This window comes from Apis cerana, linkage group LG4, assembly GCF_029169275.1.
Source record: "Apis cerana isolate GH-2021 linkage group LG4, AcerK_1.0, whole genome shotgun sequence".
In the NCBI taxonomy this organism is placed as follows: Eukaryota; Metazoa; Arthropoda; class Insecta; order Hymenoptera; family Apidae; genus Apis; species Apis cerana.
This window is the reverse complement of record NC_083855.1, coordinates 2,663,950-2,690,937: the sequence shown is the minus strand read 5'-3', so window position 1 is coordinate 2,690,937 and position 26,988 is coordinate 2,663,950. Positions and strand designations below refer to the sequence as shown.

Genomic DNA, 26,988 nt, shown 5'->3' with positions numbered 1-26,988 from the left:
ATTATATTTATGTTTGCAAAATCAAAATATAATGTGAAATTAATTCTATCAAAAGAATATTTTTATAAAAATTATTTTATAAAAAGATACATCATATATGAAGATTAACTTTAATTTTTTCAATAGAATATAATTTCATGTAATTTTTATTGTATTTTAATTGATGCAGTTTTTTATTTCTATTATAAAAAAAATACTAAATTATTTTTCTTATAGAAAAGATTTTTTTTAATATTTTAAAATTTTTTAAAATTTCAAGTTTATCAAATTTAAATTAAAAGATAAGAAGGAATTGCGAAGTAATAATCTATTTATACTTTTTTTTTTGTTTTTTATATAATTTTACTAATTTTACATTAAGTTAAAATATTTCTTATCTAAAGATTTTTGTCGACATAAATAATTTAGAACTTTCTATAAGAAATAATCGAGCCGTATCGATTAGTGAAATAAAAATTATATTGTTTTATTTATATATAAAATTGAATTTATATATTACAATCTATAAGAAAAATTACATAATGTTTCTTATAAAATCTTACTAAAAACTTTTTGTTTTTGTATAAAAAAAAATTGTCTTTGATAGAGTCAATTTCTCATGATATTTCGATTCTAAACGAGATATTTTGTAGAATTTTTATAATTATTTTTATATAATTATATAAATATATTTATAAATTATATCATGATATTTTATAAAAATTACTAATTTTATAAATATTTATAAAAAAAAATTAGAAATAAGTAATGAATTGATATTTAAATTAATTTCTGCATAGATTTTTAATATTTTCTAAATATGTATCTGAAAATAATCAAATAATTGTATCATAGTAAATCGTCGTTGATCTCACATTTTTGTATACTATTATAAATCTATATAATTACAACATTAATTTATATAGAACTTTATAAGTGTTATAATTCATGTCACAAGTTAAGAGGGAAATGATTTAAAACAAAGAAGATGATTCAATGTTTCGTTTCGGTAATCAAATATGGAAATTTGTAAAAAAATGAAACGGATGCGAATGAAATAAATTTTCAATTGAACGAATTTACTTGCTTAGCATTATCGGCACGAAATCAATTAAATTTAAGTTTTTTTTTTTACGTGCACAAAAATATAGCAATTAGAAGAATAAAGGTTCGTTAAACAAAATGAAAGATATATGTAGAAACAACTAAGTGGCTTTTGTATATTCTTGGAATCCTTGTAGTGCGTGATGAATCACACTGATTTTGCTTTGAAAAAATGCTTCACTTTGAAATATCTCGTGATTCTACGTTTTGCGGATGATGACGTAATGACCGTGAGTCTCGAAGATTTAGTACGTATACGTGAAGAAACTAAAAAACTGTTTGTTTAAGTTCAGAATCTTATATGATATTCTAATAATAAAAATAAATTAAAACTTTGAAATATCGAAAATTTATAAGTTATAAATTTTATAAATTTGGTAACTTTTTTTTTTAAACTTCAAGAAATTAAATTTTAAAAAGTTTAAAAAGTTTGAATCTTCAGAAATTTGATAGTCAAAAAATTAATTAGAAAATGCCAAATTTTCATGCAGAATTCAAAATTTTTTAAAATTGAAATTTTAAAAATTTATTAAATTTTAAATTTAAAAATCTTTCTCTCTCTCTCTTTCTTTCTTAGAAATAATTTTAAAATTTATAAAATTTGCAGATTTGAAGTCTTAAAGAAATTTATTGATATAAAAATTAAAAAATAATAAATTGGAAATCTTTTTTTTGTTATAAATAGCTCTCTTTTTTGTTATAATATTACTAAAATAGAATTTCTTTTTTATTTTGTCAAAAGAGAAACACTTGATGATTTCACCACAATGTTCCGATAATTCGAATAAAAGAACAAAGAAAAAAGAGAGATACTCGACACCTGCTCGATTATAAAAAGTTGGGATCAAAGACAGAATATTGAATAAATAGAGCCAACGACTTTCTCTATCTTATCAAAGAGGAATATCCTTAAATATCGATGACTTAATAAGGGTATATAAATTAAACCTTGTAAAGAGCTTTTAAATACTCGTTATCTGTATCGCGACCCTGAAATTTTGTTATCTCGGCACGTTTAATTAACGTTCGTTGATTGAGCATCAGAACTCACTCTTTCACTCTTGGGTTATATAACATTCGAAAAAGCTCCGCGGAGCGAGAAAAATTTGGACCACCTTTTATCATGCATCCGTATATAATTATACGCGTATACGTAGCATAGTATATTTTTAGTGGCAGCCTTCTACGATGCAGTTATCATTTTTATCTTATTTCGTTTCAAGGTGGTCGAAAGTAAAATTAGTTGTACGTCAACAAAATAAATAATAGATATTCGTTTAGTATTCTTTATGCCTCCTCCATCCCAAAGTGTCTGCACGGAAATATAAATCGGAAAATCATTTTGTATTTGAATTAAATAATGATAATTAGAATATGATTAAAGGAAATATACAGGATGTTGATGGATTCGTGAAACATTTTGTGTCGATTCCAGAGATCAGAATTAATACAAAAATTGACGTACGATATAATGTCAGTTAAGATTTATTTATTAAGTTATAAGTAATTTGCGTTAGATGAAGCGAGAATGAAACAATTCGAAAATTTAAATAAATTATATATATAAATTTCAGTCGATATTTCACGATATATGTTAACACTACATAAGATTTTGTAAGTTTTGATATCAGATATTATCAGATTTATTTGATTATCGAAGATTTTAATTTAAAATAGATAATAATCGATGATATTTTAAATGATATTTTTCTTAAGAATGATTGTTATTCTTGAACTTCGATTTATCATAAGATTGCAATGTAATGTATTATTGTTAGTAGATTACGCAAATTGAAAGTCACCAGAACATTATATAGGATGATGAATTTTAACTAGTACCACCTTAGTAGATTACTATGTAATGACTAATGATATTTAATCATAGAATTAAATTGTGAAAATTTACATTATTAAATTTCATAGAATGTAGATGATATGAAAAAAGATATATTCAATTCAATATATTCAAGATATAATATATTCAAAACAAAATATTTACACATTTAAAAAATGATTTTTATTTCAATTTTATATTATAATTAATGTTAAAAATTAAAAATTAATTTAATGATATGAATTAATATTTGTAAAAGACAATGATGTAATGTATTCACAACTCATTATTTAATTTTATTTAAAATGAATTGAAATAATATTTAAAAAAAAAAGAAAAATCTTCTTATTTTCAATATTGTATGTATAGCATATATTAATATGTTTATTAATTAGTGACTATACTCTTATATTTATAATCTATACATTTTCAATTAACATATTCTAGTGAAATACAGAATGAGCATTACTTAATGTTAACGAAAATTTGTCATTTAAAATTTATCAAGTATGGCATATGATAAAACATTTTTTATTTTCATTTTTTTGTATTAAACTTTCAAAATATTTTATTTTTAATAAAAGTTCATATTTGAGTTAAATTATGTATTTCAAATTATGCATATTTTTATTAATAATATATTTATATTATTAATATTTTTATAAAGTATTAAATTATATTCCTTCACGTTATTTAATTTTATTTATTTTTTTATCAAGATTTTAATTATGCAGAAATATATATAAAATTATAAAAATTCACAAAATATATAAAAGCTACTAAATTTCCTCGACCATTTTAATCTCCAAAATATCAAGATGAAGCCAATCTTACTGGAAAAACATATATTCTGAATGAATATAAAAGAAATCAAAATGAATTCGAACGTTATCTTGATTTTTTGCAGTCGAAGAAAATGGCATGTGAGAGGATTGTCGATAACTTAAACGTCAAGACCACGAGGGTATTGAATATGGAATCAGAACATATTCTTTCGTCGCAATTTTTTTTTACGATCCGATAAATGTGTGACCTGAAATTGGTCTCTCACGAGGTCAGGGGGAGAATGATCGAGTGCGTCCTTGAATCTCGGACACCGACCTACATTCGATCAGGACGAATCATTGTCGCCGATTTCTTTCGTTTTCTTATATATATAACGCTCTATAATATTCTTTTAAATTTCTTTTATTGCCTTATCTGTCACCAGAAAGAACATATATATATATATGTGTGTTATGATATTCTTAATTTTCGCATAATTTCTTCCTCATCCGTTTGAACAATTGATTTATATTCATTTTCTTACGGATAAATTTCGTGATTTTTAGAAAAATCCTTTTCCCTCTTTCTTTTCTTAAAAGAATATAACATTGTACTATAATGTGAATGACAAAAGTCGATTTGATTTCAAGAAAAATGAATGAAAAATGGAAAAAGAATCATTGGATCATATCAATAGGAGATATTTAAAATTTTAAAAAAATATAAAATTAATATTATATTTCAAATTTTAAAAAATTTAGTAATCGATCACGATACTTAAAACTTTAGAAAATATTATAGGAAATTCGAATAAATTTTGATACAATATTATTTAATCTCGATATTTACGCTACAACTTAAAATACAAAAGAAATATAAATCACACAAATTTATAATATATCCAAGATACTCTTGTGTTTCTCTAAAACATAAATATTTCTAAAAACAGAGACAAAAATCGCATTGAAAAAAAAGAACAAGTTTCTTTGAAGGAAAATCGAAGGGAGGAACTCGTTAATACAAGGATATCCCATAAGTCCATCGATCACGATCAACGTCATCCGTGAAACGGAGGGAAAAAAAAAAAAAAAAGAAAAAAAAAGGGGTGATCGAAGCGAGGTCGTCCGCAGGCGTTTCCGTTTCGATCGTTCGCGGTTATTTCCGGCGGCCATGGCTCTCCTCCTCAAAGGAAGTGACACGCGACGCGCAAAGGGTCACGTGTAGGGACGAAAACAAACTTTTTTCTAAAGCGGATCGCTGCGAGACAATGTTGCAGCCTCGTGCGCCCTCGGCTGCTCGGGGAGTTGTTCCGTTGGACGGTCTATTTCTGGACGTGTAAATATCGATTCGCAGCCAGTGGTGCCGCTCGTCGTCACTCACGAGAGGGATGAGGACGAGAGTGGCGAGAGAACGGGAGGAAGGAGCAAAAATGATATTGATACGCGTAGAAGTAATGAGATCCCGGTGCGAGTGACGTTAGACGGAGGAGGCATTATTGAATCGAATGTTTAAGAAGTTGGGCGGATGGAGGGAGATATGGTATTTCGTATTTAGTTGGCTAGAATGGCTTAGTTTGAGATAGATATAGAAATAGTGACGTGAAACAGGGATGATGCAGTAGCAAGCAATTTGCTCGAAATATATCTGAAGAGGATGAGTCTAAGATAATTGTTCATCTTGAAGTCTTTTTTATTAGTCCATGATATAGTACAGTTCTTTTTAATTTATTTAGTTTTTTAACGTTAACGTATGAATGCAATGAAAGTGTGTTAAATTCCGTTCTGAATTAATATTCAAATTTTTTTTTTATAAAAATTATATACTTAGCTTATCTTATTCTGGTATAATTTTAAAATATTATATTTTTAATAAAGATTAATAATAATTTTCTTTGACGGATTAAATTGATGGATTAATACACAGTGTCCTATCGCATCAATGGATAAAGAGAAATCGATGGATAAATCTAGATGTAAAAAAAAATTCATATGCCCTGTTTAATCTTGTTTTTGAGTCATGAATCTTATATTGGAATAATTTTATCGAAAGATATAAAAGTATTAATTTCATTACTTATAAATGGAATTTATTGTTACTATCAGATGTCTATCATATACAGAACGCTTATTATTACAAATGTCAAAATATTTCGAGAAAAGAACAAGGTTTTTATAAAATAATAATTTTTAAAAAGATATAAAGAATAAAAGAATCGAAAATAAAATATTTTCAAATATTTTCAAAATAAAATATACTAAATAAATATTAAAGAAGAAATTCGTTATAACTTGAAAACAAGATCAAATCAGAGCACATATTTATATGAACTTTTTTTATTAATTTTATATGTAAATTCATTGAAGTAGTTTCTTGATACAACATGACTATATTAAGCAACTTGAAAACTAATATCAAGTTCATATTTTATTCGATTAAAGTTTGATTTATATAAATGATTTTGAATAATTTAAGATTGATAAATTTATTCAATCAATCAAGAATTGCTTAATATAAACGTGATTTTAATGAATAATATTTTATTTAATTAATTGGTTCAATATTGATAATTTTGATTTCAATATAACGAAATAGAACATATATAAATATCACAATTTTTAAATAACGACTCAAAAGTTTAAAAGAGGAACTTAAGGAGGAGTTAATAAAAGATGACGTGATAAGAAATATCTTTAATGTCTTTAAAAAATTGTTTAGAGTGCAGATAAAACGAGGATGATGAGAATTTTCTGATAATTTTGCATCATATAAGATATGGATTTGTTTCTAAAGAAGAATAGACACTTGACCTGTTTTATATCATTTACTTTAAGGATATCTATACTATAAAAGATAGAGATTTTATACATTGTGATGTATTACAAGATTCTACTTATAATAACACTTTTCAGAAAAGCTCTTCTATAATTTGAAAGATATTCGAAGATATCAAAAACTTTTGGAAGAATTCCATATTTACAATTCGTGAAAAATTTAGTAGAAGAATTAATAAAAGTTAGAAATCTATAAAAATGCAATTTTTTAAATAAAACATCTAAATAAAATTAGTTTTTTGATTTCGTCTAAGAGTTATTCACTATTAAACTTTCTTATCTTTTTTTGTATCCAATATCAATCTCGACTAGAAAGAGTTGTTTAAACTGTTATAAGTGGCAGTGGAAAGTAGACAAAGTTGGAAGAAATCGTAAACCAAAGAAAAATCGGTCGTCCATTAAAGCGAAAACGTTAAGTGAAATTCAACTTCAAATAAAAACCATTTCTTAAATTTGCAACAAAATACTTCATCATAATTGGAACTATTATACATATAATAAATAAATTGAATAAACAAATGCAATTATCTTGGTTTAGATTTTTTATCTTACCAATTTTTATTATTAAATGATTTAAATTTGACGAAAGAAATATATTTCCGATAACTATTTAATAAAACTTTTATAAATAATTTATATAGGATGATGATGGTAACTATAATTCTACAAAAAATAATTTCATTTTTATACTTTATTTTATACTTTCGATTTATTTTTTCGAAAAAAATCCATTATTCTATTATTATTCTATATATGCAAAATGTTAATATATTCATGGAATTTTTCAAAATCAATTTTATATAAATATTAAAACAAATATAAAAGTTGATATATATGAAAATATTATTTATTAAAACTATAAACAATTTAAATTTTCATCAGATGAAGAGAGATATAATGTGACAGAAACAATCTTATATAAATATTAAAACAAATATAAAAGTTGATATATATGAAAATATTATTTATTAAAACTATAAACAATTTAAATTTTCATCAGATGAAGAGAGATATAATGTAACAGAAACAATCTTACTCTATCTAAATCTTGCTTTGTCTAACTGCAACTTAAATAGGTTATTAGCAAACAAGCAAGATTTACATTTACACCAACTTTTGTATTTGTCTTAATCTCTAAAATAAATTCTCTTAAAATATCCTACAAATATATATAAATATATATGCTATAAAATGCAAAATTTTTTTCTATGATAAAATATGTAATATGCATTAGAAATATTTTCACGAACGAAACTTGAACTTTCACGTTCAACTTTGAACCTCGTCTATCTTGATCAGAGGCAGCGTCAGTGATGCAAGATGATTCACTTAAAGGGCTTAACATAGCAACCTACGGTCAAAGCGATCAAGCGACAATCGTTTCAAAGTGGATACGTCATGCAGGATTTAGTGGAATCATCGAATAAGCAACGTTTTGAATAAACATTCGATCGAGCCAATAAATAATTCTAATCATATCCGGTTATTCTTTCTGACTTAGTAATAAATAATTCGTTAATTTTTTTTACCAACGTCCATTGAATATTTCTTCATATATTATTCATTTTGTTTCAACGAAAAAAACTTTCTAAAATCTAACTCAAATAGTTGAACATCCTTTTTTAATGAATTCAAATTGCAGTTATCTAAATCTATTTTTTATTTGAAATCTATTTCATTCGATTATCATTTTTATTAATCAAACATATAAGATAAATAAATCTGATTTCAATAAGTTAATTTAAAGATATAATTTGATTAAAAGACATAATTAAGTGAGCCAATAAGACAATTAATGGTCAAATATAAAAGATTCAATCCAATGATATAATTATAATAGATCCAAATATAGGAGGATCAATCTAAGATATAATTAGATTATATAGACTTAAACATAAGAGAGTGAAGGATTAATCCATCAATTGAATAATGTAGATTCAATATGGAAAAAACAATTCAAAAATTGAATCATACAGATTCAAATATAGGACCATATAATAGAAAGATTCTCAATAATTGTTATCATAACGTCTTAGATCTTTTTTTTGAAATGTTATTTGAAATCGATATCTGTTCCATAAATCAAATATAATCCTCATTAAACATTACCATATGTATTTTACCAAAAATATATTTTACAATTTTTTTTCTATTCACGACAAATTTTTTGTAAGTATTTATAAAAAGGTACTATATTTTCCATTTTTGATTTTTTAATATGATTTTAATATGTCAAGATCATCACACTGAATAGTTATGAATATTTTACTTGAAAATTATTTATTAAAAAATTATCAATCTAATCTAATCTAATTCAAACTCAAACTCAATATATAAACCATGAAACTAGAAATAAAATAAATTTTTCTAATAGATTAATTTACATTAATTCTAAATTTAATTTTATTTCAAAATTTAAATTAATTAAAAAAAAATTAAAAACTCACTATTAATCGATTTAATAGTTTGCATTAGGTTTGTTTGCTTTCTTAATTGATCAGCCATCACAATTGTTATAACAGTAACCTGACTTAATCTAACTTAAACCGTTTCTAAGAACCGCAATTATTATTAGAACACCGTTTTTGTTAATAAATTTTTGATAAACAAAATCTTAATAAATCATCCAGAATGATAATCTCAATAATATATTAAAAAATTATCAAGATCGGAGGTGGTTACTTTTCTCTAAATAATTATCGAAATTTCCTATAAAATTCGTCAACAAATTAAATTTATCATAAAAATACTCTCATCGCGGAAAACCGCTAAAGACAATTTCCTCCAGATGTCGAGGTATGTTAAAACGGATCGATCAGCTTGTAAAGAACCGCTAAACACGCTAACTATAATAAAAGAGGCGAGGCTAACCTACCTAGAGGCGCGTATTGATTTCGTGCTCTTGCTTTACAACTTTGCTCTATGTTTTCGAATCACGTGGTGGGCCCCTGCTTGTTCACGTGTTCACGACGATTCCAAAGGTGATTAAGGATCTGTGGATGAACATTTGAAGCGGCGCGAAGCACATGTGAACGAAGGTTGATTGCTCTCCCGGGGAGATCTGTTAGATTTTATTTAGCAGTATCTGCGCGTTATTAGATCGATAGATATAGGATGTGCTTTGAACAGTTATAGCTTCGTTTGTGATTCTTCGAACGATTTAACACTTTCGAATGTAGCCCTAATATTTATTTATCGTGAGATTGTAAATTTGTTTTTACGAAATGTTCGTGGGTTCTCTTAATTTATGCAAGGATGCGAAATATTTTGTGAATCTTATAGCTCGCTTGGATGTATAAATATGATGATAAATCTTTAGCAAAATATTTATCTGATATCAGTTGTATATACAATATTTGGCTTGCGATAAATTTTCTTTGATGTCCTCGTGACTCAGATTGTGTTGAACTTTCAACGATGTCTGAAGTGAAAAGGAATAATTTGATCTTTTGTCTATAGTACTTTTTTAGATAGAAGCGTTTTTATTGTTTTCTATATCGATTTAAAATTTCTATGTTATAAAAAGTATCTATAAATATAAATATCTCAGAAGAAAAATTTGATATTACATTTTCTAATATTTATATAAAATAGATTTAAAGTTGAATTTGTCGACTTATTACGCTTATGAATCAAATCGTTATACTTTGAAATTTATTAAATTTCTTATCTTTTTAACTTTAATGGATTAGGATAAATTAAGTTAGGTTAGGCTACATTACATTAAATTTATCTTTTTAAAATCTAGATTTGGAAAATTTGTTTTTTTTCTTTTTCATTTTTATTTGTATAAATTAAAACTGTTCTACCATTTATTTTGATTGATAATAATTTTTGCTTTTGTGGATGAAAAAATATTCCTAAAATGATACTCACATATTTTGAAACATTTGCAAAAATTTGAAAAAGTGGAACGAAACGTAAATGTAATCTTTTAGAATTCTTCAGTAAATATTGGATACAATTTCCTGCATTTTGTATCTTTATGACTGGTAAGAGACAAGGAGAGAGTGTTAATCTTACGCACAGACATGTTCAAACATCATATAATTACATGTTCGTGTTGTAAGTGTGGAATTCGTTGATTCTGAATAATAAGTAATATTATCTGTTCATTGAGAAAAGAAATCTTAATAAGAATCTTTAATAAACTCGAAAGAATGAATAGCTACGTTAAAAATTAATATAGTTATTGTTAAAATTATTCAGATATCGCTACAATGATTTTTATTTTTTAGAAATAATTCTAAGGACTGAAATAAATATAGAAGTTCCAATGCATATCCATTGAAGCTTATTTTTCAAGTTATAAGCTATTTAACTTTATATTAGATGCAGCGAGACTCTATGTCTATCGTATTCTATTTCCGTCTCGTTCTATTTAGTGCAAAGATAAAATATTCATAACTTGAAAAATAAGATTCAATGGATATTTTTGTGTTTGTTTCAGTATCTTTTTTCCATTTTTTTCGTCAGAACATTCTGCAGATATCAGAAAATAAAAAAAATTTTTGACTTACAAATAAATAAATTATTGTTCAAATATTCAAAGGAGAATAAAAGGAAATGATTATTTATGTTGTAAAATGTAAAAGTATTTGAATGTTTTATAAATCCATGATAACGAAGTACTTATGATAATAATTCTTTTTATGAAACGTTTATTTATTTTGGTACATTTTTTGATGAGTAATGTGTTTAAAAAATGTGTTAAACATTATATTTTATTAATAATTATTATTGTATTCTTGTTACTTTTGAAGTTCATTTGCCTCGTAAATTATATCAATATCTGAATATTTTTGGGAATTTTAATTTTTTAGAAAGATTGAATTGATTCTTTAAATTAATCTCTTATATTATTTTAATACAATAAATAAATAAATAAATAATATTTAATTATTTATTTATTTTAATCATTCGCTATAGATATTATATTAAAATAAAAGATACGATATATTTTTTATTTTTAGTCTTAATGATAATTTATTAAAAAAATTAGAATTATAAATCGATAACAAAAATTTATCAAAAAGGAAATTGAATTGTTTTTAGAGTATCATGCAGAGTCTTACCTTGTCTAGATTGATTTTAGTGGCAGGGAACCATTTGCCGACGAATACGACGACTGGTCGACCCTGACGATCGACTCCACTTTGATAGAGGCAGCCAATTCCTGAAACTTCCGACAGATCCTCTGTCTTCGCTCTTCTGAGGAGCCTCTCGTACCTGGAACAAGGTAATAAGAGACAATTCGTGGATTGTTCTGAACATTTGATCATGCTAATGTTAATTTCAACTGATAACAAGTATTTTTTTAGAAAACATTTCTAATGTATCTTTCTCGAAATTGGAAACAGTTTGAAATTATTTAAATTATTATTATTTTAGTATTTTTAGAGCGTGAAGTAATGTTGGCAGCAAAACATCTTTTAAATATTTGGAATTGTAATGAATTTTTAATTAAAATTTTGCACGCGTCTTTTGCTTATTTTAATAAAATGAATTTTTGTACGCATATATCGTATGTTTTTAATTATATTCAGACCGAAATGGAATTTATACAGACACATTTGCAAAGAGATCAGCGTCAAAACGATTTATATTCTAGCAAAGAAGTTCTGTTTGCAAATCATGCACAACGTGAAGATTATTTGAGCCACGTCATTCTGATAACCAAATAAAATAATAATTGTCTCACACTGACATAATTATAACACGCTGACGTTCGATCATTCCTACAATACAATTTAATAGATACAAATAAACAAAGAAAGAAAATATTTATGTTTATAATTACAATTACAGTTTTGTGACACGCAAGTTTTTTCCATAATTATTTAATTTTAAATAAAAGATCAAATCAAATTTACTAATTACTAATTATTTACAAAAAAATAACACTCTTTGATCTTGATGGCTTTTTAATATATTACCATCACTCTGAATCGTAAAAATTTTTATTTGGCGGTCGCTGTTCATTAAAAAGTTATTAATAAAAACGTTCCTTCGAAATAGTTTATATTATGTTGGATTAGTTTTAGCTTTATCGCTACTATTACAATTATAATAGTCAGATTAAGAAAATTAATACAAACCCAATATAAACCATTAACAGCTAAATGAGTTTTTATTTAATTTACGATTTTCTGATTTATATTGAGTCTTAATTAGACTAGATTAAATAAAAAACTTTTTAATAAATAACTTTTTAATAATTGTTTAAATTGTTAATGCGATGATTTTGATAATATATTAAAGAAATCATCAAAATCGAAAGATCGTATATTTTTTTATAAATATTTATCCAGATATTATGAATCATAATAATGAAATAAAAAGAAAAGGAAAAGAAAAAAATTGTTTGAAAATATTATGATTAATTTCAACAGAGGAAATTATAAAATTCCAAAAATTTCATTGCAGAATATCTACGATAATATTTTGTCACAGCGTTTCAAGTCACAGTCGAAATAACGAATCTCAATGTTTCGTCATCGAACGTGAAAATTACATGCAATTTCATCGTTAATCTCCATTCGTTACGGAGAGTTCGTGGAAAAGAAACATAAAGCTGACCAACCTTAAATATCGACGCCATATCACGTAGCGTGAATTGTGACGACGAGAAAAGCGTGCCTGGTTTTGCAAAAACATGCAAGACTCCGGATAACAATCTCATAACACGAACCTCGTCTAATCTTTTTAATGCGAATGTCGTAATTAAAATTTTATTACCTGGCCGTAAGAATGTGAAATATTCGCACATTAATTTCATGGTATACGATGGTATATTAATATGAACTTATGATGCGAAGCTTTTAATACAGAGATTCAAGGGATGAAATTTGTAAATATTAAATTCAAGGCTGAAACGCGTAATTGAAATATGAAGTTTACAACATAAACTTGACAATATGAAGTTTACAAACTTTGAATAATATTAAGAGCGTTGCAATAGAAAGCTTATAATAGATATTTCACAAATGCGAAGCTTTGAAAATGATATAAAGTCTTCACGATATGAAGATTCAACAATTTAAATTTTATGATATAAAGTTTAAAACGGAATGTTCAAAATTTTACAAAGTTTACAATATTTTGTACAACATAGTGCTCGTGGAGCTTACATTAACATGAATCTTAAAATAAGAACTTTATAATATAAAGTTTACGATATAAAATCTTTAATAAGAAGACAAATATTTATAACATCAAAACACTGTTGATGTAAAACTAACATAAAACTCAAGGTATAATAAATTTTATAAAAAGTTTTATTATCAAAGAAACAAATTTTTTAAAAATAAAAAAAAATAAAATTTCTTTTATTTTTAATAAAATTTTATAATTACTTATAGGCAGTAATTTTTTTCAGCATTTTTATCATTTTAACAAAATAAAATGAATAAAAATTTCAATTTTTTTTTTTTTTAAAATATAATTTGTAATGATAGAAAGGAAATTTTAAATTATAAAATATTTTATATCTAATATTAATTAATTTTATATCTCTGTTTATAAATATTCTCAGATGAAATTGTATTCAAAATTAAAAAAAATAATGGAATTTTTGAGGGTTAACTTTACTTACTCAAAGAGATTCATTCATCGAAATTTGTTCCATATATATATATATAAATTTTCAATAAAATCAGAAATTTTCCAATGAATTTTTTTTTAATATAAAAATACTTTTGTTTGTATATTGATTGTATATTAAATTTATGCTTCAAAAATCATAGTATAACTATGTATATCTAATTTTGTGAATCTTGTCGCATTGGGCCACAACACTTTTTCTTTTATGATTTTTCTGTTACCAATTTTGAAATGTATTATTGTTCAATCTAATAAATTACATGAATTCAATATGATTTTTTATATACAAACAGATTTCATATATGAAATACAGAACTTTTAATTGCTTAATCTAACAAATAAATCCAACTTTATAATATATAATTTTTTATATATGAAATCGCAGTTCAAACGCAGAAATCGTAAATCATAAAGAAATTTCAATATTTTTTTATATTAGAGTTGTAAATATAAGAAAAAGGAGAACAACAGTTATTTATATATTTTAACAATAGATTATTGATTTATTGGAAATATGTTTTACATATTTATAAAATATTGATCATTATTTTTAATTTATCTTATTGATATTATTATTATTATTATATCGATTTTTTTAGTTCTAAACTTTAGAAAATTTGAAAACATTGAAATATTTATTGAAATTTCTGATTAGGTGAAATATTAAAGATTTTTTTCAAACACAAATTCAAACACGTTTTAATAAAATTGAATGAAATTTCTTCTCGATCTACAGCAAACTGAAATTACTTGGAGAGACAAAAATGATTTATTGAAAAAAGAATTTATATAATAAAAATATAATCCTCAATAAATTATATCTTCTTTTTCATTCTTTTTAAAATATCACACGTTAACACGTTCTTCATTCTTTACTTACTATATCATATATTAACAAATAATTTTATTATCGAAAATTCCTATCTTATAAAATCTTAAGTACACGAAACTTGAAAACTTGAACAAAAATATCATATTTTTATTATTTTTTTTATTTTTGCATAGAAGACTTTTCCTTTTCTATAATTATCCATTACTCGCTAATCGTAAAACATTCAATACTAAAATGTTAATTAATGTGTTAAATATGGGTTATAAAAATTTATCAAGCGTCAATAAATATCTTAAAAACTTAAATCTACCACGAAATTGTGTGAAAATATTTCGTTTAATTCTAAAACACGATAAAATATTATATCAGATTATAATATCTTTGTTTCGTTGAGTTACTACAAATAGTAACTATACTAAATTCGTGTATATGCCAAGATTAATCATCAAATATCGAAGCTTAACCACGAAATTGTTCGATTCTAAAAAGCATCGATCAGAATTATTTATTGATATACTATCTCTGTTTCGAATATCGAAGCTTAACATGTCAAATATACCATGAAATTATCCACCCTTCGATCGACCCTCGACCAGTGCCATTCCGCCGACACGCGACACAGCGGTTTCGTCGCGTAGCGTCGCGCGTGGACGCGTCCATGAATATTCCATTCGGGTAAAATCAATGAGCACGTTTCACGTGCGCCTCACGAAACGTTCCGCCTAACGTCGTTAATCGAGTCGACCACAGTTGAATGCGATTCATCCGAAGAAACGGAATTTTTTCTTTCAGATGGAAGAACGAATTAATTCTGTTCGACATCGATCCTTTCCAAATCATTTTTTTTTTTTTTGCTTGCTTTTATTTTTCCCGCCGCGAACCTTGTTTTCTTCAAGGCCGCGATACCAACACTACGCTCATATACGGATGATATACACGCATATAAATCAAACGTTAAACAATTTCATCAGCTGATTTTCGCGATGATGACTCGATTTATCTGACAATGGACGATTATATGATTAACGATAGTTACGATTGTTGTTTCTTTAATCGCTATCAATGCCATTGTCTTTTTCTTCTTTTCCTTTTTTTTTTTGCTTCTTAATCTCTTAGAGATATCGTTCCGCGAGGAAAAGAGAGAGTGAGCGTTTTCAGAGTTCATCGATGTAATTATCTGTCGATGCTTTCTTATGTTAGGATCATTAACAAGTTTTGCGCAGTGCAAAGTTTCAGAATGGTTTTAAAAAATTTAAAACCGGAATAAAACTAGATTTTCACAGATTAGATGTTAAATTCGATTTATAAAATATTTAAATAATATCATTAATTGAAATATAAAATTTTATATAAAAAGAATAGTTCACGGATTAAGAATTTTTTACAATTATTCACAGATCATCTATAATAATGAATCGTTGAATCATCCGAGATTGCAGATATATTGATAATTCAGTCAACGCTCGATATGATTTTTCTTTTCATTATCACCTAACATGAAATGTGTAACGACTAAATGCACAAAATACTCGCTATGATATAATAATTAAGTTTGAAAATTGAAAATTCTAAGAGCGCAAACGAGGAAGGAATGAAAATGGAAGAAAAATCCGTGTTTTCCTTCGAGAACAACAAATCTCTCCTATATTTTGGAGAAATCAGTTTCTTGGAGCATTACCAAAAGCCAACGAAGGGCGCAAAACAAAACTGGGCGTTGGACCAAAAGAGTAAGGTTCCCGCGTATTGGAAAACGATTAAAGCTCAGCATGAAAATCCCCTGGTACATGGTATGTACAAAACTGAACTCGAACAATATTTTTACCAAACTCCATCTCGTAAACCAAAATCGGGCAAATTTCCAAAAAAACTCGTTATTCTCGAAAAATGATAATCGTGATAACAGAACCGATCCCGCGTCAAAAATCGGAACGCGTCAGATGCGGAACATTTACGTAACGCGGAAACACACGACGGTTCGAATTACCGACGAAAGGATAATACAGTAAGAAGATACACGATACGATATTCCGTATATATAATACGCACCGGTCCTCGTCCTCGATCACATCCACCATGTCAATCATGACCATTCTGATAATACGAACACCCCGTTGTCGAAAACGTTGCCTCCACCTTCTATGACTGAAAAATCTTCTCCGATCTCTTCTCTCTTGAACGGAGCAATATTAAAATTTCCTTCGACACAAACTCTTTTTCTCTTTTTCTCTCTCTGTAAAGTCTCATATATATGTATATATGTATATATATATATGTATATATACTACTACATTAAACGAAATAATAACGAATCCTTGCTGGCGACATGGTCCAGATGCCAACTACTTCATCGTACGAGGATTCTTATCGTTTTTTCCTTTTTTTTTTTTTTAAATTGAATACGTTTCGAATAATATAATAATATGCACGAGTAAATATATGTTTACGGATCCTGGATATTAAGAAAGAGCACGGGCACACGAACGTATCGCGGGATGGAAGAGTGAACGAGGAACGCGACGAGCCTTGGCGACGAGTCGCGACGCACTGAGCCGCTTGAACGAGGAAGACGGGACTACGAGAGGAACGACGTCGAGACGCCGCACCGCGTCTTCGTCGGTTTCGTGGGCGCGCGCCTCCGCCGGCTGCGTCACGGCGCTTGCTCGGCTTTCGACTACTACGTGTTCGATGAGTAAAAAGCCGGGGAAATGGCAGAGTAGGGGCGCGATCCGTGGTAAGGTTGTTATGTTCGATTTCGCGAGGCGTTGACTAATTGCTCGGAATATCACTCGGTTGACCGTAAAAGGTTCAGTTATGGGCCATATATATATGTATATGATGCTCGTTGGGATGAAAATTGAGAATTTCAAGTTTGAATCATGAATTTTGGAAAGTTTTTTTTTTATTCGCTGGTTATTGCAGCAATTTTGGCAAGTTTGGCGGTTATTTAATTTTATTCGTGATAGAGGGAAGTTATTATGGTTATTTGAAATATATATTCACTTTATGATATTTTATTAAGATTGTCACGTTTGATTTTGTGGAGGACATTAATTAATTGTCGAAATGTCACACAGTTTATTGTAAAAGATTTAGTCGTGGTAAATGTTGGATAAATATTCGTGGTACGATGAAAATTTTGGCAAAATTTTTTTGCTGTTTGATCATTAAGGGTTTTAGAAAGTTTAGTGGAATTAATGTTTGGTGGAATTAATGTTATTTATGGAGATATATCAAAGAGAAATTATGTATATCTATTTGAATTATTTATTACGAGGTATTATTAAGTTTGATTTTGCAGGACTGATTCATTGATTTGATTCATTGCTGAAATATCATTATATTAATATCATTTGGTTGATTGTAAAAAATTTAGGGAATTCTTTTATTGTTTAATCATTAGATTAAGAAGAAATTTTGGTAACTTTGAATATTGAAATGAAAGTTCTTCCTGGAGATATTAAAAAGAAATTATACATATATTTGAAATATTTAGTTTAGTTTCAATGTTTATTACGTGATAAAATTATTACGTTTGATTTCGCAATATGTTGATTTTGATGATGATTGTTAATATAAAAATATCGATTGATCATAAATCAAATGAAATATATTTGTAGTGCGAATTTATTTTGAGAATTATTTTCTTGTTTGACGATTTTTTATTCAATATAAAAAAAAATTATGTAATCATTAAAATATTTAATAAACAGCACGTAATTATTGTTTGATTTCGTAAGATTAATTGCTGAAATATTATCAATTAATCATGAAAACTTCGGTTATTTAATTTGTTTGTAAATTTATTCTGAGAATTATTTCTCAATTATTAAAAAAGTTGAATATTTGGAGGAATTTGATGTTAATCATGGAAATATTTATATTTAATTATACGTCTTAATTATATGTCTGTACGTTACTAATATTACTATAAGTATATTTGTCACATAAAAAAATTATGATTACTATTTGGAAATTTGAAAATTTTAATGAAAATTAATGAAAATAATTTAATGTAAATTTTCGATATTTTAAAGGAAATAAAAAAAACTGTACATGAAAAATTATACATGATGTGCATTTAAATTATAATTTTAATTAGAAATTAAAAAAAAGAATTTATATCTATATAAATTATTTTGGTAAGATATATTAATATATTTAAAATATTTTAAATAAGAATAAAATAAAAAATAAGAAAAAATAAAAATTTCACTTGAAAAAAATTCTAATGTTTTAAAATGAATAAAAATCGAAATATTTTTATTCAACATGTACAGTGAATTAGACATCGTTTCATACAATGTTATTCTGCAGGAAGAGATTAAACTTATAATTTATTATTTTTTCCCTATGTATTTAACTTTTTTTAAATTTTTTTTCTTTTCATAAAAAAATTACGAATATGTTTAACATACTTAATATATTTTTTTATTAATACTTTGATCGTAATATGAACAGTTTAATTAATAGTTTAAATATAAGTATAAAAGACTGTTTTCAATCTCAATATAAATCTATTTTAAGCCATTAAGCATCAAGCAATAATGCGCATTAAAGATAACATTACTGAGAAACAATATTAGAGCAATTTATATATTATTATATAAAAATATAAAAAAATATATTAGAGTAATAAATAGTTTATTGCACTTTTATTCCATTATATAAACTTATAAATTTATAAAAATTTCCATACCTCAAAGGAAAATGTAATTTATATATATCATAATGCTAAAAATATTTATAATATATAATATATAATTTATAATATATAAGAAAGAATACAATTTTAAGAATGAAAAATATATTTAATTATATTCATTGAAATGATTTTAAATTTTTTTCCTATAATAATTTTTAAATGTTTACAAAAAATATTTTTTTCAAAGATAGGAAAATTCAGATCAGATTGATTTTAAAAATATTATGTATCAATTAATCATAGGATTAGTAATAAACAAAACATATTTTGCAATATATATTAAGATAAAATTAAGAACGTGCGAATTAAAAAATTATATTTATATAAAAATTATTGATATTATTAAATAAAAATAAAATAACAAAAATAAATATTTAATGATATAGTTTAATAAAAAATAATAAAAAATAATAAATTTATTCGCACTAATAAAAAAAAATATTTAGTTATAATGTAGAATTCTATGGAAAATTCTAACGACAATATTTTATATAGTAATTGATTTGCAAAAGCAGTATTTCTCATAAAAAAAAAAATTGATTAAATTTTTGCAATTTTTTAAAATTAGTAAAATAGAAATTTATTTCTTTAAAATGATAAATTATATTTTAATATTATAAAATAATTAAAAAATTAATAAAAAAATAGTAGAAGTTCAATTTAATTAATATTAAAAATATTATTTTATATAATTATTTCTAATCAATTATGATTTTTTACTTTTGAACAACAGATATCTTCATAAATATCTAAGTACTTTAATCCGTTTAGACAGCTGATTATTTTCATCTTTGAAAACAATTTTTAATTCCATATACTAAAATGTATGATTAGTGTTTTATTTTTTAAAAATCAAATAATTTATTTTCAAAATATATTTTGTTATTTAATAAAATTAGATAAGTTTCTATATTTAAATATAAATATTAATAATAAATTAATATTAAATATTATTATGTTTACTAAAATTCTCATAAAATATTCATTACGTATTGATGTAATCATATCACATCAATTTGAAAATACTAATAAATCCTAGAGATCTATATTATTCAAATCACATTAAACAGATTTGAAATTTTTATTCGAAAATCCACCTCAACTATTGTAAATCAATGATACCTGCATTCGATGTCGCGAATTATTACAGGAAGCGCATATATTAATTCCAAGTACAGGATTCCTTGAATCAACATTGATGCATGATACACACGTGCAGCTGGAATATGCGAAATTGGCAACATTTCCAAACGGAAAGCCATCTCATTCTATCTTATAGCAGCGGTGTTGACTGATTATACGAATAACATTTGGCTAACGCAGGCTCGACATAGTATGATATATATTTTCGTTTAATGAATTTTTAGCAAGGAATTCCGTAGGCCCCCGTGAATGCATGATACACACATGTTTTGTTGGAAGACCATTTATAGCTCTAGCTATTTTCGAATCGTTATTACGTTGACTAATTCCAAGTATAAGAACCGATTACCATAAAAGAAAAGATCAAATGCATTACTTAATTTTCACAGTAAACGTAAAAAATATTTATATACACTTGTTAAATTATGTATTATTACTATATTATATTATTATATTAATAGATATCTTTTTTATATTATTTTTTTATGTATTAATGTTTTTTTAATTTTTTTAATTTAATACATAATTATAGTATTAAATCAACATATTATTAATTGATATTGTAAATATAAAAGAAAATATAAGTAGATTACGATTATTTATGCAAATTCATATTTTCATTATTATAATTACGAGATAAAAATTTACAATTTAAATATAAAATAGCAAAAATAGATTGCAAAAGAATTAAAATTTAATTAGTATAATGAAATCTAAATCTAAACCACAAAAAATTTTTTTTATATGATTGAAAATCACATATATCTAAATTTCTTAAATAAGACGAACAAAATAATTTGATCTTTTTGAACATCTCGTTTAATTTTAACAATAGGAAAAAAAGTTTTATATAAAAATTGAATGATGCAGTGAAGAATAATAAGTTGATATGAATAATTTATTTGCAAATAAATTTAAAAGTTATATGAAGATCAATTTCGATATTTTTATTTTTATGCAAGTTAAAATCTTCAATAGTTTTTAATTTAATATTAATTTATTATTAATTTAATAAGTTAATAAATTAAATTATTAATTTTTTATAGGAAATGATTTATCTGACTGATACATTAAAAATTTTTTAAATTCTATTTAAACAAATAAAATTGATTTTCATATGATGAATTCTATATTCACTTGCAAAAAAAATTATTAGCATCAAATTATATCTTCTTCTGAATTCAATTTTAATTTTTTTTTTATCATCAACATTAAACGAAATATTCAAGGTAATCAATTTATTTTGCTTATACATGATAAATATATTTTTTAATAAATAAAATTTATATTTAAAAATATGTTTAAAAAAATAACGAAGCTTTCTTCTCATTTTCCTCTGACATCGTTTAATTGTCACACAAATTTTGGAATTCAAATCATTATAATAGAACATTACAATTATTCGAATTAATTAAAAATAAAAAGACAAGTCAAAAAATCAGAAAATTGATCAAAAAAAAAATCAAATTTGTAAATATATCACGAAATAAGTAGAAATTAAATCACTTTAAAATATGGACATTACTATACAAAAACACACATATTTTACAAATAAAGAAATAATATATTTCTTTATATTTATATTTATACTTTACAAGTACAAGAAATAATATAAAAAATAAATTAATCAGATTTTTCAATCAAATAAGCTCTAGAATATATTTTCCAAAATAAATCTTTTCAGATGTTAGTTCAAATATAAATATTCATCTTGTGTTCGTATAATTGATAATTGAATAAATTTGGATAATTGACGTCCTATTATATTTTATTTATATAATTGACTAATTCCGTGATGGATATATTTTCAATGCTTTCATGGTACGATGCAAAATTACGTTATATTTTCACATTTCTGGGTCGATTGGTTTTAATGTAGCGCGGTGTGTTCGTTTAATCGAAACCAGCTGCTACTGTTCGATCGTTACACTCGTTTATCGTTTTAGAGAGCCCAATTGGAAATGTCAGAATACGAAGGATTGAAATCAATGTGATCTTAATGGCTTCGTTATTTTACATTTTTTTAAACCGGCTCTGATAGTATACAGTGAAACGATCTCTAGCAATATATTGTTTTTACATGATTTTCGATTTAAAAAAAATTGAGATTGATACAGAAAGATATAAAAAAATATTCAACTACATAACTGGAACTATTTTAGAAGTGTTATACATAATAATAATTATTAGATTTATAAAAATTAATTCGATGCCTTTTTAAAATAAAATAATGATGAAAAAATTTATTATTTATTTAGAAAGAAACTATACAATTTTTATTCTAAGAAATATTCGTTATTTCATTCTAAATTTTGTGATTTTATATTATCCTTAAAAAAAGAATATATAATTTTCAAATTTCTTAATAAAAAAAGAAAAAAAATGATTTTGATGTAATAAAGTTATTTCTTTTTTCAATATTTGAAAATATGTATCTATAATCAAATGATATTTGAAAAAATTTAAATGAATTATAATCAAATAAAATCAAATTAGATTAATTTATATCCAAAAAAATTTTTAAATTCAAGAAACAAATAATATTTTTTATTATTATATTTTTTTATAAGATATGCTTGAAAGATTTGTGATCTTCTGTGACTATTAAGTTGTTTTTTCCTCTCAAGTTTATTAATTTTACTAAATGATGCTAATGCGATGATTTGAGGTTTACTAATTGATGATGTGAAGATTTGGAATAATTTTACTATACTATATTTTTACTATATTCTTATTTTAAATTAGATATTACAAATATAAATATATTTATTGTAAATGATTGCAATGTATTAATATATTAAATATTATATTTAATATTTAATAAATATTAATTCAAAAAATTGATTTAGACATTACATGATTGGCGAAAAAAGAGCATATAATGCGTTGTTTAATTTTTTTTTTAATTATTTTCGAAAATTTCAAGAATATATTTTCAATTATTTAAATGAATATCATATTAATGAATAAAATATAGTAACAAATTTATTAAATATATATATATATATATATATATATCTTATATATAAAGAAATATATATTTAAATCATGGATGAAATTCTATTCGAAAAGAAAAACAATATATATATACAATTCATATACAATACGATTAATTCATTATTGATTTTCAATACAATTATTTCGATTTTGTACTTTCGATGAAATGAAAATAGGACAATATTCGATTTTTTTTTGCACTGAAAGTTACAGCAAGATTAATCATCGATGCACACGCAACGCGGATAAATCGGGCCTTTCTTCGAACGCGCAAATAAAGAACACATGATTTTAGAATTTCCTGTGGAAGCAGGAAGCATAATTTTGAGTATTTTTCAAGGTTATCTTGAATCATAATAAACAGTGCTTACGTTGCCTCGAATATTGAATATATACTTGTGCTATTATTACATTTTATAAATTCGCGTTGACATACGAGTGTTATATCTATGAATATCATTGAACGTCGTAAAAAATAAATTTAACTATTAGAATTATAACTTCTCGAAATAGTAAGTTTTAAAGTTTTGATTATTAATTATCGAAGATAAAATTAACATTAATATTTAATAAAAGGAAAATATGTTATATAATTATCATAGGATAATCATGATTAATCATCAGCTAATTATGGTTAATTGCATCAGATCAGAAAATGATTGAAAAAATTAATCAAAAAGAAAGAATAAAATTTTTTTATTTGATGCTTCGTTTTCGAATCAAAGTGATATTATTTAATTCTTAATTGAATATTAATTAATTATTGATGAATATAAAATAAAATGAATATGAATAGAAATGTGAATAGAATAGAATATGAATAATATGAATAAAAAATAGATATGAAAATAACCAAAAAATATAGAATATAATTTTATTATTTAATAAATTTAATTTTATTATTTTTTGTTTTTGAAAAAATTAAGATTGAACATTTAAATATAATTAAGAACTTATAACTTAATTTGAATTTTCTGAATTTTTAAAATTTTTCAAAATTTTCTTGAAAATTAATATTTTTAAATAAAATATATTTATTTTATATTTTTTATTTATTTTTATTATTGCAGAAGAATCAATAGTTTCATATATAATGGGAAATTAGCTATTTTCATTTAAATTTGAAAGAAAATTAAATTTTTGATTTATTTGAAAACCAAGCAAATAAAAAAATTTTATTCTTTTGATTTACTTTGTCATAAAAAAATCTAATCTAATTTCATACAATTTCTTGTATAAGTATGATTTTATGTAGAAAAATAAAATAAAAATATAGAATAAAATATTTTCACATAAAATAATTCTTATCTGACTATATTAATTAACACTATATACATATCTTATTTGTAATAATTTAATTAATTTATATTAAGTAATAATTTCAATTGATAATAGAAAAAAGCATTTATCTTTTATGATAAATGTTTTATTTAAGTTAAAATTCCTGTTTTATAGAAAAGGACCTTCATAATGGTTTGGATCGATTTCTCAATTGATCGTATTAAAGATTTCACGAGACCGTGGCCTCAATTATAATGAATCCAAGGTGTTTCATCAACAAAATGATCGGTTGAACCATTTCTTTATCGAAATCATTAATCTTTTAAGACATGTCTTGAATTAGTGGAAAGGATAATAAATAATCTCACATAATGATCACTCAGAATTTATAGAAGATTAAAAGATCAAAAAATAATATTTTATATTGAAAAATATAGAAAATATTAGTAAATGAAAAATGCTTTTACGTTAGAAATATAAGAAAGTAAAGAAATAAAAAAATTTAATAGCTTGCCAATCTTGCATTTCATTTGAAAAATATACGAAAAATTGTTGTTAAAGGCGCCAGATATTCCAACATTTGACAGATCTACGCTAATGTTTACCAGTACTGATGAATTCAAATAAACTATATGTATCAAATAAATATTTATCTCGTGTGGGTGATGCATGAATATTTTGAAAATATAAGATATATATAATAGAAGATTCAAGGTTACGATCACGAAGATACTTCGTAAATGATACTTCGTCATTTGTTCATTTTAATTTGTTGCAGAAATTAACATATTATTTTTTACAAAAAATTATGAAGTTTGTTGTTTGTCATAATAATGATTTTTTTATAATAATGTTATTTTGTATTTTATATTTTTATATTAGATAAAAAAATTAAAATTTGGAATTCGAAAATATTACGAGGATTAACATTTTAGAAATCATGGATATTACAGAATTTTCTTTTTATAAAATAATAGAAAAAAGAAAGAAAAAATGAATAATTATTATATAAGCATCATTTTTCATTTTAAAATTAAATACTATATTTGATTTATCTAATCTTACAAAAATATAATAAATACAACAAAAAAATAGATTCTGTTAAAGTTTTATTCATTCTACAAGAAATTGGAACAAATTGTAGAATCTTGTTTCTACAAAATTCCAAAACTCTAGATTCTTAATTTAATTTTATATTTATAAGATTTCATTGCAATAAAATAGCATTAAAATTTTGAAAAGAGCCTTAAAGAATTTATTTTGTTTAATGAATTGTCACAATTAATCGAATGATGAATGAACCGAATTTCGGTAATGCAAATATGAATGACGAGCTTTCGTAAAAAATTAGGTAAATAATTACTAGAATATTCTAGACATCGAATATGTTTTATGCGTATCATGCTATTTCGAGATACATAAACGAGTTTGCAGCGTAGAAAGGTTACGAGGCCGTTTCTATCAACAATATTATTGACGAAAGCTTTTTATATAAAGAAAAAATTTTTTTTTCTTTCAGTAATAAATAGAAAGAATTCTATTGATAAATAAATAAAAAATCGATATCTCATTTTTAATTATCATTATAATCTAATCTATAAAATTATAAAACAATTATTTAATTTTGGATTATGCATGTATGTTCTTATATTAATATAGAGAAAAACTATAAATATGTAGAATAATTAATAAAATAAATAGCATATTGTTTAAGTTGAACAAGTATTTAAATCACATTACATATTTATATATGTGCAATTAAAGAATTGGATAATCAAATACATCAATATATATATATATATGTATATATATATATATGTATATATATATATATATTATATTAATAAATAATATATATATATATAATAAGTACGAATTATTTCTACAAATAATAATCTTTAAAAAATTGATTTGCTTC

General features: G+C 24.1%; 1 protein-coding gene across 1 annotated transcript in view; it reads right to left on the bottom strand.

The window, feature by feature from the left end:
* LOC108000089 (protein GDAP2 homolog) overlaps positions 1 to 26,988 on the bottom strand; it is an 89,855-nt gene that overhangs the window by 10,382 nt on the left and 52,485 nt on the right. Inside the window, exon 8 of the mRNA XM_017060256.3 lies at positions 11,589 to 11,742. Coding sequence (XP_016915745.1) covers positions 11,589 to 11,742 — 154 coding nt within the window. The remainder of the gene's footprint in view (positions 1 to 11,588; positions 11,743 to 26,988) is intronic.